The sequence below is a fragment of the Aedes aegypti genome, chromosome 1 (assembly GCF_002204515.2).
Source record: "Aedes aegypti strain LVP_AGWG chromosome 1, AaegL5.0 Primary Assembly, whole genome shotgun sequence".
Lineage (NCBI taxonomy): Eukaryota > Metazoa > Arthropoda > Insecta > Diptera > Culicidae > Aedes > Aedes aegypti.
Genome location: NC_035107.1, coordinates 203970829 through 203990216, shown reverse-complemented (window position 1 = coordinate 203990216; position 19388 = coordinate 203970829). Strand labels below are relative to the sequence as shown.

Genomic DNA, 19388 nt, shown 5'->3' with positions numbered 1-19388 from the left:
GAGCAATTTGTAATATCCGTGTGAATTCTGGCATTACGATAATTATGTTATTTTCTAGGAATTTTGGGATGTCAGTGAGAATTCAGATATTTATAAAGTAATTTTACATGTAAGATTCTCAGATTTCCTTTGGAATTCCGGAATTCCTGTAGGAACTTTGGGATTCCGATAGAAATATCGGATTTTTAATAAAATTTAATGATATTTGTAGTGATAATTCTGGAATTTCAAAAGCCATTCTAGAAATATTGCGAAAATATTAGAAATCTGGTAAAAACTCTAGAATTCGGATGGGAATGGGATTCCGGTTATTAATTCCTTGGAATTCTGTGGGTATCTTTAAGACGATATATCTGAAAAAATCTATGAGATTTCGGTGCGAATTATTGTGTGAATATTTGGAATTCTGGAAATCAATTTTTGGGACTATTGTAAAAATCTTTCAGATTCCGTTGATCTCCAGTTCCGTTGGAATTCAAAGCAAAGCTTTAATATAAACCTTTCGAATGTCGGTAAATATTTTCTATATTCCAATGGGATTTTTTTGTGAAATCGATAAGGATTTTAATAATTTCAAAGGAAGCCCTGATGGTGTTTTAGGGGAGATCCTCATTAAATTCTAACGACTACCATCAGAGTCACTTCTTCTTCTTCTTTCTGGCATTACGTCCCTACTGGGACAGAGCCTTCTTCTCAGCTTAGTGTTCTTATGAGCACTTCCACAGTTATTAACTGAGAGTTTAACTATGCCAATGACCATTTTTGCATGTGTATATCGTGTGGCAGGTACGAAGACACTCTATGCCCTGGGAAGTCGAGAAAATTTCCAACCCGAAAAGATCCTCGACCGGTGGGATTCGAACCCACGACTCTCAGCTTGGTCTTGGTGAATAGCTGCGCGTTTACCGCTACGGCTATCAGAGTCACTACAATTCCCATAAAAATCAATGCATTCTACATTCTAGAAATTCCAAGGATACTATCAGAAACTCCACCGAAATAACGAGAATATCACAGAAACACTTAGAATTTCCGGAATTCAACATGCTGTTAAGAAAACACACGGGTGCATCAAAATTCTTCCGCAATTTTACCAGAATCTCAGTACTGGTGCTAGGAAATATATGGTTCCTAGTTTTATAGCTGTAATCTCAAGATCTCTTCAAAGATTTTAAGCTAAAATTCAAAAATTCGCCAACCACTTGGCGTTGGCGAAGACCGAAAACCACCCAAAAAATTCTTTGCTGTACTATCATCATAAAATCATACTCGTGAAGAGAATACAAGACTAATCGCAAAATTACTACAAATCTTGTCAAATTACAGCACCTTCATGATTTTGTGCAACTTGTCACGTAATCGATTAGATTCCATGCATTTGTATTAATTTTAAGCGTCACTCTAAATAGATTTTTCTTTACGTGCAGAATCACTCTGCACTCTGAATGGAAATTTATTAACGTGCAGCATCAGTCATTGCTACCCGTATGTTGTAAAAGCTCATGTTCGAAAGCAGTACGTACTGCATGTTCGAAAGGCTCTTTATTCATACCAAAAGTGTATTAAGGGTTTATTCATAAATTTCATAACGCCAAAAATGGTCATTTTTGACACCCACCCACCCCCTCTTAACGCTTTTTGTATGAACATCCTACAAATTTTATATGTGCTGTAACACTTTGAGGACACCCATCCACTCCCTAGAGCGTTATGAAATTTATGAACGAGCCCTAAACTTTGTGGATTTTGTTTTTGAGTAGATGCTACATGCAGTAAAGTTCAACGCTTTTTATTCATACCACCCATTGTTAAATTTACGCATGAGGAAAATGCAATTTTCGAAAACATCTTATTTTCTTTAGCTAATGAATATAAGAAGGAGAAGCGCAATTCATGCTTTGGAAATATTTCATCAATAAATGATTATACGAACTTTTTACGATATGGGTCATTCCGATCAATGTTACCCCGCTGATCAATGATACCGTAATCCGGGGGCAAATGGATCGACAAAATCAGTACTCCATTGATCTTTATCAGTTTATGTAATCGAATTTTCATGAAATAATATTTAACACATCATAAAAATTGTTTTAATATCAAAAAATTAAAATGTCACACTGGGGCGAAATTGATCACCATATATAAAAGCAGGTTTAGGAATAAAAAATGTCCCTCCTTACTAAATTTGGGTCTCTTGAATCTGAAAATGATGTAAAAATTCTTACAACTCGAGTATTTCATCATTTTATTGCAAAAATAAACTTTGAAAATCTGCTTAAAACGCCTAAATGTAGGCAATTTCTCTTGAAATAAGCACATTATATGAGAATAAACGATTTTATGAGCGTAATACTATTCTTGATATGCTGTATGATTTCAAAAATGAGTCGAATAGTTCATACCTAAGCTTACACAACATTTTAAACACTGAAAGTTGACATGTAGGAATAGCACCAGAGGATTGTTTAGCACCGAACATTCCCAACTGTGTTGCTTACACCTTCAAAATGTGTAAATATTTCAATGCAAAACTGACCCTACTAAAAATGAGATAGTTCAAAATCATCATTAGACATCTAAAAACTAGAAAACATGGGATGTATGTGGTGCCATCTTAACCTTCAGCATCCTTGGGAGGAAATGTGTTTTAGTATCGACCTGATCAAATTCGCCCCACTGATCAATTTGCCCCCGGATTACGGTACCCTGGATTACAGTATACGAAACTGAAGACAGCCTCACAAAGGAAACAAACTCTGGAGGAATTAAATGGTATAGTATTGAATTCGGTATTCATTCATTTATTTTTTCAGGTTATTTTAAATAAATCATTGAAACTATTGTTGAATTTTTTTTTTGACAGGATCTCGAAATGAGAACATCTGTAAACATTTCTGTAGGTGAATTCCTGCGAACAATTTCTTCGAAGAGAAGAAATTTTCTTCTATTGCTCACCAGCATGAACATTTTCGAGCGCATACCACGCGCCTATCGACGCCTTGATGGGGAGTGATGCTAAAACGATACATAAAGCGTTAGTATTGCAATAATCGTTCCACCTTTCATAAGGCAAAATGTATGAAATTCGATAGTCCAGTTCGCTGCGTGCAGGGCATGCCCATAGCCTGATAGACTGTTTAACGATAAACTTGCGACGATCGACGCGCCAACATATTTCATATAACGGAGGTTATTGGAACTAACTTTGAGGTGATAATAAATCTTCGAGCTGTTTAGTAAAATACGCGTATCTGTCAAAGGATACAAACTCTAGTGGAATTAAATAGTATAGTACTAAATTCGGTTTTTTCATCTACTTTGAGGTGATAATTTGGATTTTAAAATCAACTCCAAACACTAGCGATTTTGCGGTGGGATGTTGACGTTTGATCACGAATAGAAACGATATGATAGTGGGCATAGTAGCGGCCAAGTGCACGGAGTGCCTAACAAATAAAAGAAAGGAATAAAAAAAACTGTTGGAATAGAGGTAGGTTTTTTTAAAAGAAATCTTTTTTTTTTCTTTCGAGTTTATTGCTGGAAAAAATCTCTAAGGAGTGTCTAGATAAACAGAATCCCGCCAGATATAAGATTATTTTACTAAGAAAAAAATCTTCAAAAATTCCTTATTAAAAATTCTTGGTTGATTCCTTTGAGAATTTCTTGCAAAATTCATTGATGGATCCCCACACTGAGATGAAATCTCCATTATTTTTTATGTGCGGAAAACAGATAAGATGGGTTCGAGGGCCTAAAATTTTAGTTTATGTGCAACATTTAATTTTCATTAGATTACAATAAAATTAAATGTAATGACATATGTTTCCCACATGCTACGCAATACAATACAATGAAATGCATTCATGATTCAATTACGTGAAATATGTTTTTGATTGCGGGTCAAACGCAATATAAAACAGAAAAAAACATGTTTGGAAGTGTCTAGAAGAATTTGCTGATGGACTCTTAATCTAAACGTATGGTAAATAACGTAATACAATAAAACGTACTTCATGTAGTTTAATCAAAAATATCTGTTCCTCAGCAGGACGTGAATATAACGAGGGATTGAGCACACCGGTGAACATAGCAGCGAAGTCAGAAAGCAACAGCAAACCTGGAGACGAGGCTGAAAATGCCACTGATCCCTCAGCTCGTTACTCCCATCAGCATCAGAAAAATTAATCGCACTTAATCAACTAATTATGTATATGATACATAAATATTATTCAACATTATACAAACAGTTTAGACGTCAAACTTACGTTTTGGCTATTTTTTTCTTTTTTTTGATGATGAGAAGAGTAAACAAAACAAAAAATAATCTAAAAGCGCGCTATTTATTTACCATTTGTTGCCAAACATAAAATTTAAAAGTAGACTAATATAATTTGAATTGGATCCAACCTTGTTTTGGATGTGCGTCGCACATAAAAAATAAAGGTTACATAATTTCGGGTTCTATCTGCATCATTGTTAAAATTTATGTGCAAAGCTTGATTGCAAAAAATTATGTTTGCTGCACATAAAATATAATGGAGATTTCATCTCAGTGCAGAGAATCCATTTGGATTACCTAGATTACCATGAGGGAAGAATTTCTGTTGGAATTCTTAGATGAAAACCTTCAGAATTTCCTAGAAACATGCAGGCGTTCGATGAAGAAATTTCCAGAGCATTTTTAATTAAATTAAAAGAAAAATCAATGAGAAATGCATGCCGTTCCAAGTATACTATATATAGATGAGCAAATTGGTCCAATTTCGAGAGCGAATATTAGGTAACTCACTCACAAAAGTGAATCGACTCTTATGATCGATTCAGTGACTCATCAAAATATTTTATGAAAAATATCATGGAAAAAAAACAAACAAAAAAACGCATCCCCCGTGCAAAAACAGAATCCAGTGTATTTGGATTATGAAATTTCTGAATGAACTCTAGTAAAACCCTAATACAGTCAACTTTCGTTCGTTGCCCACTTAGTGAAAGACTTTCACTAATCGGGCTGAGTTTCAAGCTCTCAAATAACATAGAACAAAAGAAAATCAGAGCTACCAACATTGATAAATTGGGTCTTATTTCAGAAAATGACGTTTGCCTTCGTTTAAGGTGGGCTATAGCCCAACTAACAGGAGCCCAATTAAAACGTAGCCCACCTAAAGATAGTGCAACGAACGAAATTCGACTGTATACCATACAGTGAATTGCACAATAAAATGTATTATATTGTAGACAAACAGACGTAACACTTAGTACAAATTTCTTTAAAATCCATCGCCCAGTTTACACCATCATCATCTGGTGAGCATGTTGCACGTAATGCTGTTTCGTGCAACAAGACCTGTAGATGGCGGTAGTGTGAAACGTCAAACACTAAGAGAAACGATGCGCGCGCCTCTGGTTGTGAGATTTGTAACATAACGAATTCAAAATGATCGTTAAATGAGTGGTCGATGGAAATTTCGGCAGTGTTACGTCTGTTTGTCTGTGTTATATTGTTATTTTACAATGCACTGTATTGTATTTCGAATGTTTACACTGAAATGAATTTTATTGTAGAAACTACTGAATCCATGGTAAAATTAAGAACTGCACCAACGATTTTCAACCGACTACATTAATCTGTTAACTCTACCAAAACATAGTCAACATCACTACACAAGAAAATTTCTTCTGTTGATTTAACCAGAGTTGTAGTATTTTTGACTAGAAACATTCTTGATTTGAGAAGTTTAGCATCATACTTTTGACCACACTGTGTTGTACGGTGGATGTCACGGATTGAAACACAATGCTTTGTAGTGGATGCTACTATGGACATAGTCAAATCTACTGCACTGCTCAGTGATTTTCACCAGATTATAGTAAACTTAACAGATTTTTGTAGTCGGTTGAAAATCGTTGGTGCAGTTCTTAATTCTACCATGGATTCGGTAGATTATACAACAAAATTTGTTTGCGTGTAGAATAGTATATTGTCGCACCGCCACCAAACCGGAACGCGCCAGTGAGACTCGCGACGCGCCTAAACTCGCGCGATTTTGAAATCAGTTTTTTAGTGTGGCGCTGCATTCTTACGATTTTTATGAACACAGCACACTATTCACATATTAACTGCGACGCATGGAGCCCGAGAAAACAATAATTATGAATAAATGTTGGTCTTGATTTCTACCGGATACATAATACTGCTTCGCGACTAAAAATGGGTGAGCCAACGTGCGAAGTTTGATTTTTAACCAACTTCGCCACGTCGCAACTCTATTCTCAATAGTGCGCATAATAGTGATATGACTCGCGATGTGGCGATGTTGGTCAAAAATCGAACTTCGCACGTTGGTTCACCCATTTTTAGTTGCGAAGCAGTATGCTGTTACAAGACATTATATTATTTTTGTATTGGGGACGATCCAAATATGAAGTCCATCGTTTTTCGATATTTCTAGACCCCCTACCCCCTCTGTCATGCTTTTTCAAATACCTAGTGAAAGAGCCGAAACTGATGGGGCCCATTCACAAATTTCATAACGCTGAAGGGGGTGGGTGGGTGTCCTCGTGATGTTACGGCTCATATAAAATTTGTAAAATATTCATACAAAAAGCGTTACAAGGGGGTGGGTGGGTGTCGAAAATGGCCATTTTTAGCGTTATGAAATATATGAATAAACCCATGCACAATGTGACCGCTTGCCAAATTTACAAATTTTGTATCGTGTTTTAGAAATTGGTTTGGCCTTTCTCACATATTGGTCGAGAAAACATATGCAAACGGTGGCAGCACTGCATCTGTCAACAAAAAAAGATAAACAAACTCCCCACCGTAGAAATGTCATTTTAGTTGATGACTTTCGGGCGCACATCAGAGGTCATACGCGGCAGCTTCACGACCTTTGAGCGAGTCCGGAACCAAGAAACATGGAGCAAATTGCCCAAAAAGTAGCAGAGAAAGACTTCGAAGCTGCACTCCATGCTCTGAACGAGCTGAACATCAGGTATGTTTATTTTGTTTAGATTTATGAAATGTTATAAACTTGCGATGTTTCGTTTTCCAGCTCCTGTGACTATGACCACTTTAAAAGTGAATCGGATCGAATCCTGGAAACGTTCCTAACATGCCATGGGGACAGCGATCGTAACAAAATTGCCATAAAATGTCTAAATTTGTTGAAACGATCGTGTGCGATGGGTGAATCTTTCCAAAATGAGATATTATCTAAAGAGCTCTTTTTGAGTCACATAAAGAGAATTGTGGAAGACGACAGCATCCCGGAAAGCGTTCGACTAAACTGTCTACAGCTGCTGGCCAACTTGTGCGTCCAGAATAAACCGAACCAGCAACGGATACTGAATGAATTCAAGGAGTACCTCCTGAAGAATATTGAGGCCAATTCGAATTTCACGAATGCGGCCACGATGATCGTTTACAATGCATTTATCTACAAAGCCGACATTGGCTTAGATGCTCAAGAACTCCTAACAGTTTTGCTGGCAAATGTAGAAACCAATCGTTTAGCGCAACAGGAAGCACCTGAGTTTGTGGGGATTTTCCTCGAATATCTGATGTGCGACAGTAACGAGGTCGTGGATGGATATGAACGGATCGAGTGCGGGAAGCGCATTCTGTTTGTGCGCTATTTGAACGAATACATCCGCCAGGACCACGATCGTCGGGGAAGACCGCTTCAGCAGGATCTGTTCAAGCATCTACTCGTGGACTTCAAGAAAAAATCAGATTGCGTTCTCAAGACGGTCGATAACTACCTGGACGGGGAGAAAACCAACGAGGTATTTACGTTGTTGGTGTTCTTCGCCGATGCCACGTGCGTGGAACCGTATGGATCGTTTTTGCGCCAGGATGGAGCGCTGTTTCTGAACATGGGATGTAAGTATGACAAATCGCTGGCCAAATGGCAGGGGCCATATTTTTTAATGCACATAGGGGGAAGTCCTCTATGCCCGGACACTTTTTTTTGGTAATATTTCAAATGCAACATTAGTTTTACCTTTATTTTTTGTACAGTAAATATTCACATTATTTTAAGTAAAAACTCACATGAGAACAAAAATATACATTTACAATTCATCTTTAAGGTGGATTACATTATGTATCAAAAATGGTGTGCACTGAAATGTGTCGTCTATGGCCGGACACTATGTGCTCTATGCTCGGACACTATGATTTTCACTAACAAAGTTTACACCAAACCCACAGAAAGGCCAAGGGGTGCTTCGTATGTCAGCACATGCCTTGTTGGTTCAATCTTTGCATGATGTATAGCGTATGAAACATATTAGCGCGATCATAGATCAGTTCCATAAACTCCTTGATCAGCGCCATACATTGATTCGCCATATGGTCTATGTTGCATTAGCGGTTGCTCGTATTCAGATGAAAATGTCTTCGGGAATTCAACGCGTTTATAGTTCTTCACAATTTCTTTGTCAGCTCGAAGGTTGAAATGTGCTCGCTTGGACCCCTGGAGGTCCATAATAAGAATGTTTACAAATTTGACGTTTCCTATTATGGACCCTCCATTTGATTCCCATGTAATCCGGCTCGCTGCCGACGTGCCTATTATGGACCCACCTGGGAGTGCGTATTATGGACCCTCTTGTGTGGTTTCATTTACAAAACTGTTCAAATATCTGTATTTATGCGTCTCAAACCAAATATTTTGTATGAAACTGCTGACTAACAATGCAATCGAAGTTCCCCCGGTGGATTTTCATAGGAATAAGGTTGCTTTGAGTGTTAATTTTAAGTTTTTCTGTAGAGGGTCTATAATACGCAAAGGGTCCATAACCGGCATCGCCTCCCTATAAACAATTTGTTGGTAATCAAGGTTGGGATATAATCAACTTCTCGTACGATTTACCTCTTCAGATCTTCTATATTCCACTCATCACAACTCAAACTATTCGTTCATAGCAAACGCTAGAACCAGAGACGGACAAGAGACCGTTTCCCTACGCTTCCATTATTCCATCATCATTTCCTTGCGACTTACGATACATAGGCAGTCTGCTAACCAAAACGCAAAACTACCATGCCTTTACCCCAAGCCAGACACTACCGCATAAACTGTCGTAGATGCAGTCGGACTCCACGGTCTACAGTGAGCCAGTATATTTGCAACATCAATCCTTCCATCTTCCCTTCATTGGTCTGCATTCTGACTGAGATTCTGACGTGGCAATGGTGCCTGCCACGTCGGAATCTCAGTTGTTTTGTTGCCTAAAAATAGAAGATCACCAACACTTATACACTGAGGGTGTCCGTTAAACCCAAGCAGTCATCTGATTGGTTTCTTGTGTAAGTGCAACTGATCTGGCGGTACTGGAACCAATCAAGCTAAAGTTTTGGAAAGAGAATTTAATTGATTTAAATTAAAAAATACGAGAAAATCCAAAGGGGGATGGTTCCTCGCGAGATAGGGGTTATCGTGAAAAAAGATCATTAACCCAAACAATCTAAGTTGCACAGAGATTTAACGAATGGGGTTTGGGATTAGCTTCATAGAGTGGTTAGAGTTCGCGACTACAAAACAAAGCCATGCTGAAGGTGTCTGTGTTCGATTCCCGGTCGGTCCATGATCTTTTCGTAATGGAAATTTCCTGGAGTTCTCTAGGCATATAGTATCATCGTACTTGGCACACGATATACATCCTCCAACCGGAATCGCTGGACCGACTTCGCACTCCACCGGCCAGTATTTGTCTTTGGAATCATCGTACCTGCTACACGATATACGAACACGAAAATAGCAACTTTGAAAAAAAAGTGGTCATCGGGAAAGGGAAGGAATGTTAGTTAGACAACCTCAAGTTAGACAAGCTCAAGCAAGCCGTTCTAAGAAAAAATCAAGTTGAAACAAATTAATAAACCCAGATAAAGTTCTGCTAGTATAGGTGTGTATTTTTAACAATTGCATTAAGAATTTTGTTTACATTTTGTGTGTTGCACTTTGATTAGTAGAACTAGTACCAGTTTTCTTCTTAGAGTCCTGATTAGTTGGTTCATCTTTATTTGAGCGGCTTTTCACCCTTGCCGAGTTTGCCTCTTTTACTTGATCACTATTTCAATAGAAGTATCTTAAAAGTCTCTATTTTTGATTGAAAGCCTATAATATCCCAAGCAACCAATAGTTCGGAGTGTACTTAAGCAGTGAACTCCATAGTACACTTTTGGTATAAATATAGTTTCTGTGAAACTTTCTCGCTGATTAAGAGATGACTACGGATATTAAGTGAACTTGATTCTCAGAAAAGTAACTCATGAACTCATCAACAACTTGAAAGTTCAGAACAAGTTTGAATTGACCTTTTTTTGTACTTGAAGGTAACAATCAAACTTAAACGAACTTTATGTAAATAATAAAGTTCGGTTAATTACTTAAAAAGTGAGCTGATTAAGCCAAAACATGCCCTTTTATCCGAACTTTTGGTTGCTTGGGATATTTTTTAACCAAATCCTTTTCAGGTCTTCTGCGTCAGTTACAAGCGATTGGTAAAAGCGAAACCGGCAACATGTTCACTCCAGTTCAAAAAATAGAGGAAATTCTCAAGGTGAAGCAAGGCAACAGCGAACTGAGCATAGAGCATGACATTTCTTTCTCACTGAAATCTTCACTGGTGAAAGCCTTGGCCAATTTGTCGTACAAGAACAAAAAGAACCAAAATCTCGCCCGCGACATGCAAATAATGGCTGCAATTCTCGAGTGCACAAATCTGGATGCGAGAAATCCACGTAAGTGAATAAATGGTAGCATTTTGTTATAAATATACCTAATTATTTTCCATCTCCAACAGTCATCAAGGAATGGAGCATATTGGCGATCAGGAATCTTTGCGACGATAACTTGGAGAATCAGAAATTCGTGGCATCATTGACGAAGGTCGGCGACGCAGAAAATTCCCTACTAACGGAGTACAACAGTGCCGGAGGGACCATTCGGATCAAAGACAGCAGCACATGCTCACCGTCATCTCGAGGACAATGAGTGGGCTGCCGACTCATTCAAGGTCTATTATTGTGTTCCATTTATATTCGCCTAGTCAGTCTAAAGCCTTACCATTAAAATACTGCGACTAGTGGCGGCTTTTCTACGCAAACAGCTTGGAAGGAAATTGTTCGTAAAACAGTGCTGGATTTGGTTTGCTGATTGGTTTCAATTCAAAGCTGAAAAATAAATGATCTTATTGAAATTTTGTTACACTTGAAATGTGAGTTTTTGCAACGTACTGTTCTTCCGGAACGGTTGAAAGTGTCACATTCACTACACCTGAAGTGATTTCCGTTGGTCTAATGGATCCGAAGAAATCGGTAATGGGAACTTTGTATGGGTCCTTGGGGTACAGATCCTTGCGAACTCCTACCGTCGATATGCACACTCGCTTGGGGCACACTGAAAGCTGTACAAAACATCATTATTAAATTTCGAGTTATAATCAACAGTATAGGTAACAGTGTTTCACGCAATTTGTTTCTGATTCGCTGATTTTGGCAATATGGTTATCTAATACAATTGTTTCTTTAAAGTGGTAATACTATAGACCAGCGGTTTTCAAATCGTGCTCCGCGCAGACTTGGCAGGTGCTCCGCGATAGTTCTGAAAATTTGTATCAATGCCATGAAATATCTCAACTTTTTGCTTTAAAATACGCTGTTGATTATACTAAACCAGTTTCTAGAGTATAAGACAAAACAATTGATCGCGTTGAAATGGGCCTGTTCATAACATTTCAAAGGGTGGGTGGGTATCTTCAAAATGTTACAGGTTATATAAAATATAAAGAATATTCATACAAAAATTGTCACGAGGGGATGGGTGTCAAGAATGACCATTTTTGGCGTTATGAAATTTGATCGATAAGTGACTCGATTTGCATTAGATCAGGGCTGCCCAACGTACGGCCCGCGGAGAGTTCGAAGATTCTTCTCATATTTGGTCAGTTGAATATTCTACCTACCCAAAGTTAGACCATACTATTTAATTTTCAATTTAGTTTCAACCTAATATTTCACCGTGATAATTTTTTAAATTGTTTGTTTTTACCTTCTTAGATATTTAATTTGATGAATGATTCAAATTCTAAATCTGAAATTCTGGGTGTTTCAATAATCTATCTTCCATGAATTTCTTCGACATTCAAAAATGCAGCCTGAACAAAACTTATGGGCAAAAGTCTAAATTTTCATACATAATTTCACTGAATCTCACAATTTCTCAACACCTGGACGTAATTCACGCAGAATTCGCGACAGGATTTTAACCCTCTAATACCCAAATTTTTATTTTCGATTTAAGTTCTAAACACGTTTTGGGCATTTATTTATTTTTATTCGCAAATTTTTAAATTTTGGTTTTTGATTTTTATAATTTTTATTTTTGAACATCCCTAGCTTTTTTCATTTTTTCTTGAAGCCTTTTCTAGTTGTTGATTTTTGGCAATAATAAAAATTTTGATTGTTACGGTATTTTGAAAAATATTAAATTTTTAATTTTTTTTCGGAGCGTTTTTTATTTTCCGTGTAACTAACGGAAAACAGGTTTGAAATGATTTTAATACCACCAGGCTCTTCTTTTGTGATAGGTTAATCGTAGAAAAATATAAAAGGTACGATTTTTTATATTACACGTTAAATGAAGCCCAGGCATTTGTGCGTTATATAAGAATGCAATTTTTCAAACAATTTCTAAAAATACAAAAAAGTTTCAAAAGTCATAAAAAACTTTTCTTATATGCGTGTTATGAGTCAAGGTATAAGCCAAAAATAAAATCATTTTGATTTCCGAGCTACGAATAAATACACAAAATTCCAAAGTGTACCCCGTCTAAAGGCGGGGTTGGGTATTAGAGGGTTAAAAGAGGCAGGCTTTTAACAAAATATTAAACATTTTTTTTTTAATTTTGGACTCGACTTTCACGGATAACATTGAAAAGATTCTCAAAAAAAAAATACCAGGATTTTTAACGAATTCAATACACAATTCTGGGCAAGATTGCAACATAACATTTTGCCAGAACACTAAACGAATTTATAATAAAAATATGAGCAGGTTTTTTTTTATAATATCTTTTAGCAAAGTTTTCTAGGTGACATTTTAAATGATTGTTGAGTAAGACTCTGGAGGATTGCTAGGCACGATTCTTGTAAAATCTTGAACATTCTGATCATACTAGCTCATGTTAATAATATTAAGGGGCCTATTTTGTAAATCGAGCAGATTCACAGTCACAGTCTGTATTAATTGTCGATCAAAGCAAGCATGCATATTTCAGATGTCATCCATTGACTCCCATAGTAATCCAGTCACATAGAGTGACAACTGTCGATAAACTCGAGTGACAGAGCCAAGTCGAGCGAAGTCGACAGTGACTCCAGTCGAGTCGTTTTTGATCGACTCGACTTATAAAATAGGGCCCTAAGTCGAATTCTAACAGAATTCGGAGTTTTTTTTTCAATCTGGACATTATTTTCACAGGATCCAACATTTCTAGGGTAGATTCTTTTAAATATTCTGGACTAGATTATTATACCTATAATTTTGGAAGGCACTCTCACAATGTCCAGAAGAGTACTTAGATGCATTTTTTCCATCTCTTCAAATAAAATTTACTCCATTCACTGATTTTGTCAGATTTTATTGAGCATTTTGCACCTTATTAGACTACTGTGCAGAAAATTTTTGCACAGTGAACATTTGCACACCTCACACAACAGCACGACAGCATGCTTCGATATTAACTTTTATCGTCTTTGTTTTGGTTTTGTGCGTTAAAAATGACACCCACGTACCTCCACGCAACGCTTTTTGTATGAATGTTTTACAAATTTCGTATGAGTTGTAACATCCGAACGACCCCTTCCCCCCTCTTCAGCGTTATGAATAAGCACTTGACTTATCCACCGGTGAACTAAATTCATTCGATCCAGTAATGCAATCCGAACATTGCCAGAAACGCCACCGAAAGAATGCTACAGTGCCCAGTGCAGAATTTATATCTCTAGACGACGAGTTCAGAAGGCCGGCACAAAGGCAAGTTCCCCACCAGTTGGGAGATTTGCGCCAATGATGACGGGTTATATTCGTTCCTCAACGTGAAGTACTTATGTGAACCGTTAGACAACGACAAAGATCAAGTTGCTGAAAGTTCTTCCGTTAGGAGGAATGCCGAATCGCTATTCGATAGGTGATGCTGGAGATGATTTTGATGATTTTATCATTTTGGATTCAGCAAACAATAGCTTCTTAAAGGAAAAAGTTTCCAATGAACTTAACGGCTGCCGAATATTGGTTATCGTTCGCGCTTTCAATGACCATGTAAAAGGAATAATTTAAGAGAAGTCTGCTAGTGGGGTGTAGCTGGCAATACGGTGGAGACTTTTTTACATCAATGCTGGTCGCTTTCAAATTAACATAACCAGAAAGAAGTTTTCATGCAGTCAATTTGGCTGCTTTGAATTATTTTGAAACGTCATAAATAGCTTTTAAACCATACGCCTGCTGATGTTAGTGAGTGTGCAAATTGTATCCAGCAAATGAACAATTTCGTCAGAATCTAAAAATTCGCGCAATTGTCAATATGAACTTTATTTAATAACTTGTCAGACTTCATGGGAATATTTGTGCGTTTAAAAATGTGGTCGCGACACAAAATTATTTCTGCGATTTGGCCCGCGATTCAAAAAGGTTGGGCAGGCCTGGTGTATATGTTCTGGGACAAACTGCCGTGAGCATTCCTGGAAGTAATTCTGGTGAAGTTTATGGACCATCCATAGATAATTATCAGAAGATTATTGAAGAATCTTTGGATGAAGTAATGGGTTCATTTTGTACCAGTTGCATCGTGTTATAAGCAGCGCGAGTGTGATGGTGCCAGCGATTTCCGAAAGTGCGATCTCTCTTGATATAATCTATCGAAGCATTGTTGAATCTCTTGACAATTTTCAGAGCAATTCCTTTAGAACTCCCGCAGCACACCGTATAGAAATTCTTGATTGAATTGCCGTAAAAAAATCTGGAAGTACCTAATTCTTAGTTAATTCCTTAAAAATATATGATAAAATTCTTACTGATATTTTGTGGCATCATTCATAGAAATATTTAGAGCAGATTTTTCGAAAGTTTTTTTTTTTGCAGAATTGTTCAAGAAATTTCAATATTTGTAGGAGTTTCTGCGTGATGAAGCGTTTTTCAACCATCTTCAATTACTCCAGAAAACTTTCGCAAATAGCCCGATCTCCTCGGTACAAAGAAAAAAAAACTACTCAAATTCACAGATTTTTTGCTGTTCATCCTTGTGTTGTCTAGAAATAAATGAGAACAACCACAATGGTAGTAAAGACAAGAAGTCTCTACTTTCGGAAGGTCTTTAGAGTATCTATTTAAACCAGAATGGTCTCTAAAGTCTCTATTTTTCCTTATTATGTTTGCATTGAATCCTGATGCAGAATTGTACAGGCTCAAAAGAATTTTGAGGTTCAACAGGCTCTTCAAGAATTTTTCTCTCAGATTTCCCGGGGAAAAGCTTCAGTCTTCCACAGGGTTTTCTTCATAAGTTTTTCTAGAGATTTCTCTACCATTTCTCCAAGAAATTCTTTCAGCAATTTTTCAAAGGAAGCTTAGAATAATTTCTCCAGAATTTGCTCGAGGAAATCCTTAAGAACTCCAAAGCTACAACCTCCAGAAATTCTTCAGGTATTACTTTGATTTTTTCCAAAACTATCCTAGAATTTGCTCCAGATATTTTTCACTAAAGCTAAGTATGGTGTTTCGCTCAAGAAAGTAAAGAAATTTCTTGACTGAATGGGTCAAGAAATTTCCTACAGAGAGTTCGATTTGAAATGACATTTCTTCTCAACTGCGTACTGCGATCAGAAAAATGTGGTTTCCTGGAGCATTTCTGGGAAGGAATTTTCCACGCATCGAGATAGGCGATTTCTTTTCTTGTCAGTAGCAAACCAGCCTTAACGGGGCAGGATCCGTCATTGATTTCGGAATTTTGAAAAGCAGTTTTTTCGTTCAAAATCAAGAAAATTTACATGAAAATGTGTTCACTATACTCTATTCCCCAACCGAAACACAGTGAACATATTTTCATCGAATAATTTTTAGATTTGGACAGAAAAACTGCTTTTGAAGTTTCGATGATGACGATGATTACGATGACGGGAGGGTATCATTCAACCGAATTATCCACTTGTTAGTCTTCAAGAAATTCTGCAAGAGTTTCTTCACCTGTTCATGCGGATTCCTTCAAGAATTCATCTAAGTTAACTTCCTGAAATTCAAAATTCAAAAGTTTTTTCCAGCATTTCATCCAGGTGTGGCGGTTATGATAAGAAACTACACTACACCAGGTATTACTCCTACAGTTTTACCAAACGTTTCTTGAGAAGTTTCTCAAAAAAACTCCCATGCGATCGGTTAAAGTTCACACCAGTTTATACTGCAGCAATTTTTACAGTAATACCTCTGTTTGTTCCAGACAGAGTTTCTGTCCAATGTTTTTCCAGAAATTTCTTTAAAAAAAACCTGCAGAATAGTATACCGAGATTCGATTGCTTTTTTTTTCATGATCTTAGCTAATTATCTGAGAAATCTTCTAAACTTTCTTTAAGAGTCCAGGAGTTATTTCAGAGATCCTTGTTCATTAAGGCGAAGTAGGCCGTCATTGAAATTTGTACGCGACGTTGATGATTGTTGCTTATTCATCTCACGATTTCGAGTCAAAGAAAATCAGTTGGTTTTGCACTGACACAGCTGAAAAAGTATCAGAATACTTTATGCATGTTAGCGCGTACAGTGATACTTTTTCAAGTCGATATAAACTATCAAGACTAAGTTTTATCACCTTGAAATACAAGCTGAAAAGTCATCATTGTTGTCAAAACGAATGACGGGCTACTTAGCCTTAAGGGTGACTTCAAAACTTACCCAAGTTTTGTCAAAGGTTACTACAGTCGCCTCTCCACTTCACGAGAAAAATGTGTGTAAACACATTTTATTTATTTCAAATAGAAGCATGAAACGAGCAAATCAATTGTCCATATTGATAGACAATTCAGACGAGAAAAACCCCCGTGCCAAAGTGAATAATAAAAGTGCTTAAATAATTCTTTACCCACGTGTTACCAACGTTTTGAAACAAGAATGGTCAAACGGCGTCAAAAAAGTTTTAATTTCGACGACCACTATAAATCTCAGCCGAAATACTCACAAATTCCCCCATCGTTTTCTTGCTGTTGACTTCCACCTTCTCCAGGAACTCCAGCGCGTAGTAGGTGTACCGGTCGATGATGTAAACCCCAATGGCAGGATCCACGTGATGCGAGAGGGAATCCTCTCCGACCAAGCTGCTCGCCACGGCCAAAATGTTCGGCGAATAGAACTTCTCATACATGGAAGCCGCCTGGCAAGTGTCGATCATGAAGAACAGCTCATTGTAGCGCTGTTTTTGCCACATCTGTTCGATAGCATCTGCCAGCTCCTGATTGGTGATTTCCTCCGAATCCTGGAATTTCAGGAATCCGTCCCCTCCGTGACCGGTCAGGTATATCAGCACGTTACTTCCAGCATCCGAAAGCAGCCGCTTCGATCGGGCTGTTCCGTTTTCGTTCCGTCCGGTGAGCAGCCGGACAAAGTTCTCCACCGTCACCTCGTAGCCCCGGTAGTCCACCTCGACATCCGCCCCGTAAACGTTGATGTGCTGATTGGCGTTGTTGAATACCGTTGCGGGGCGGGGATTCCGCGGATTACACGCCATGTCATCAGCAATCATCAACAGGATCTGGCTGTCCGGAATTCCCAGCCGCTTGACTGAACGGTACACCGACAGCACGTTGGCAATGTGCCGATAGTTGAACCAGAACCGGGACGTGTCCACCAGAACCGCCCAGTTGTTGGTGTGGGAACTGCTGGCAACAAACTGTTTCGGGAGCTGCATGTATGTTTTGTAGATTGAAATTTATTGATTACACACCGGATGAACTATTATTATATAGGACTTACCTCAATTTCGTTTGCTGAACATCTCTGTTCGTTCACCAGAATCAGAAAAATTGAAAGAAATACAAGAATCGGCTTGAAACATTCTTTGGTCTGCATTTTAAAGCTTAAAACATCCACCCAGAGTGCCGAGCTCATCGAACTGATCATCCTTTTATCATTTTTTTTCACTGTGCGTTTGGATTGACAGCTGATGAGTCAAAACATCAGTTTCCAGGGTGGGATTGCGATTGAACGTCAAAAATACGAACAAAATTCAAAACCAACAATAGAAAAGGCCAAATTGATTTTCTGATGATTTTCGTAAGTTCAAGCGTGTGCTGGAATAAGGGCGTAAGTCACATGATCGATTTTTCTTCATCGATCCTCTCTTCTGTGAATAAAGTTGACAAGATGCGGATTTGTTAGCATTTTTTCAGTTCATAACGCTAGGCAGCGATGTCATCTTGCGTCCTGAGGTGAAAAAATGCTGACTAATCCGCATCATGTCATCTTTATTCACAGAAGAGAGGATCGATGAAGAGAAATCGATCATGCGACTTACGCCCTTATTCTAACACGCTTGAGTTATAACCTTCGGGCTGTCACGCTGTTTTATTGTCGCGCGCCCACCAAATCGGAACGCGCGTGTGGGACACGCGACGTGTGACTCGTTCCCGACATAACTGTCATAATGACATGTGTGGCGCTGCATTCTTACGATGTTTATAAACACAGCGTACTATTCAAATATTAGTCGCGACGCTTGGAGATTGAGAAAAAAATTATTCAAAAAAAATGTTTGTCGTTATTTTTGTCGGATCCATAATACTTTGTACAACAGTTGTGCTATTAGCGCATTTGCCCAAAAGTACACGCGGTGTTCCCCGGAGGAGAGGAACAACCGCGGTTTTGCTTCCTTCTTACTTCATTCTTATGGGAGATAACATTTCGGTGTTTCTGCGTGGAATTTTGGGCAATTCGCGTTTTTGGAAACTTTACAACAGCCGCGCGATGTATCATATCCAGCGGACCAGTCAATATTATGCGTGGCGCGAAAAATTCTATCTTAAAAAACGCTTATAGATCGCCGCAGGTACTTCAAATCGTGTTGGTGTCTTCTGCGCGATCATGCCTTGGACAATCAGGAATAATCGCCGCAGAAGACACCAAAACGATTTGAAGAACCTGTGGCGATCTACACACATTTTTAGAAGTTTTCAAGATCGCCGTCGCCAACATTTGCAAACCATAGTCCATTTTACGAAACGACAACACTGATGATATTGCTGTTATTTTTACACGTTACGACACCGCCTCCGGTCAAAATTTTATTCATGACATAAGTGATCAGCTGTTCAAAAATGTCTCGTAAAATGGACTTTACGC

At 38.0% G+C, this 19388-nt stretch overlaps 2 protein-coding genes across 2 annotated transcripts; one reads left to right on the top strand and one right to left on the bottom strand.

The window, feature by feature from the left end:
* Nucleotides 1–6833: 6833 nt before the first annotated feature.
* Nucleotides 6834–11221, top strand: LOC5573383 (ataxin-10). Its single transcript, XM_001660817.2, has 4 exons — nucleotides 6834–6998; nucleotides 7059–7888; nucleotides 10487–10753; nucleotides 10816–11221. Exons 1-4 carry the CDS (start codon nucleotides 6922–6924, stop codon nucleotides 11004–11006), a joined length of 1365 nt encoding a protein of 454 aa, XP_001660867.2. The 5' UTR covers nucleotides 6834–6921; the 3' UTR covers nucleotides 11007–11221.
* Nucleotides 11023–18203, bottom strand: LOC5573377 (putative GPI-anchor transamidase). The gene is made up of 4 exons (XM_001660818.2): nucleotides 18024–18203; nucleotides 17233–17952; nucleotides 11249–11418; nucleotides 11023–11185 (listed from the first exon to the last, which is right to left on the bottom strand). The coding sequence occupies exons 1-4, from the start codon at nucleotides 18168–18170 to the stop codon at nucleotides 11110–11112; spliced, it is 1113 nt and encodes a 370-aa protein (XP_001660868.1). The 5' UTR covers nucleotides 18171–18203; the 3' UTR covers nucleotides 11023–11109.
* Between the last annotated feature and the right edge of the window lie 1185 nt (nucleotides 18204–19388).

What these genes read in the sequence shown, in the direction of transcription:
- LOC5573383 (XM_001660817.2), top strand. Translation starts at nt 6,922, where the DNA reads ATGGAGCAAATTGCCCAAAAAGTAGCAGAGAAAGACTTCGAAGCTGCA. An exon ending in CTGAACGAGCTGAACATCAG is followed by an intron (nt 6,999 to 7,058) that starts GTATGTTTATTT and finishes TTCGTTTTCCAG; the next exon opens with CTCCTGTGACTATGACCACT. An exon ending in GCTGTTTCTGAACATGGGAT is followed by an intron (nt 7,889 to 10,486) that starts GTAAGTATGACA and finishes AATCCTTTTCAG; the next exon opens with GTCTTCTGCGTCAGTTACAA.
- LOC5573377 (XM_001660818.2), bottom strand. Translation starts at nt 18,170, where the DNA reads ATGATCAGTTCGATGAGCTCGGCACTCTGGGTGGATGTTTTAAGCTTT. An exon ending in GTTCAGCAAACGAAATTGAG is followed by an intron (nt 17,953 to 18,023) that starts GTAAGTCCTATA and finishes ACATACATGCAG; the next exon opens with CTCCCGAAACAGTTTGTTGC. An exon ending in AGAAAACGATGGGGGAATTT is followed by an intron (nt 11,419 to 17,232) that starts GTGAGTATTTCG and finishes TGTTTTGTACAG; the next exon opens with CTTTCAGTGTGCCCCAAGCG.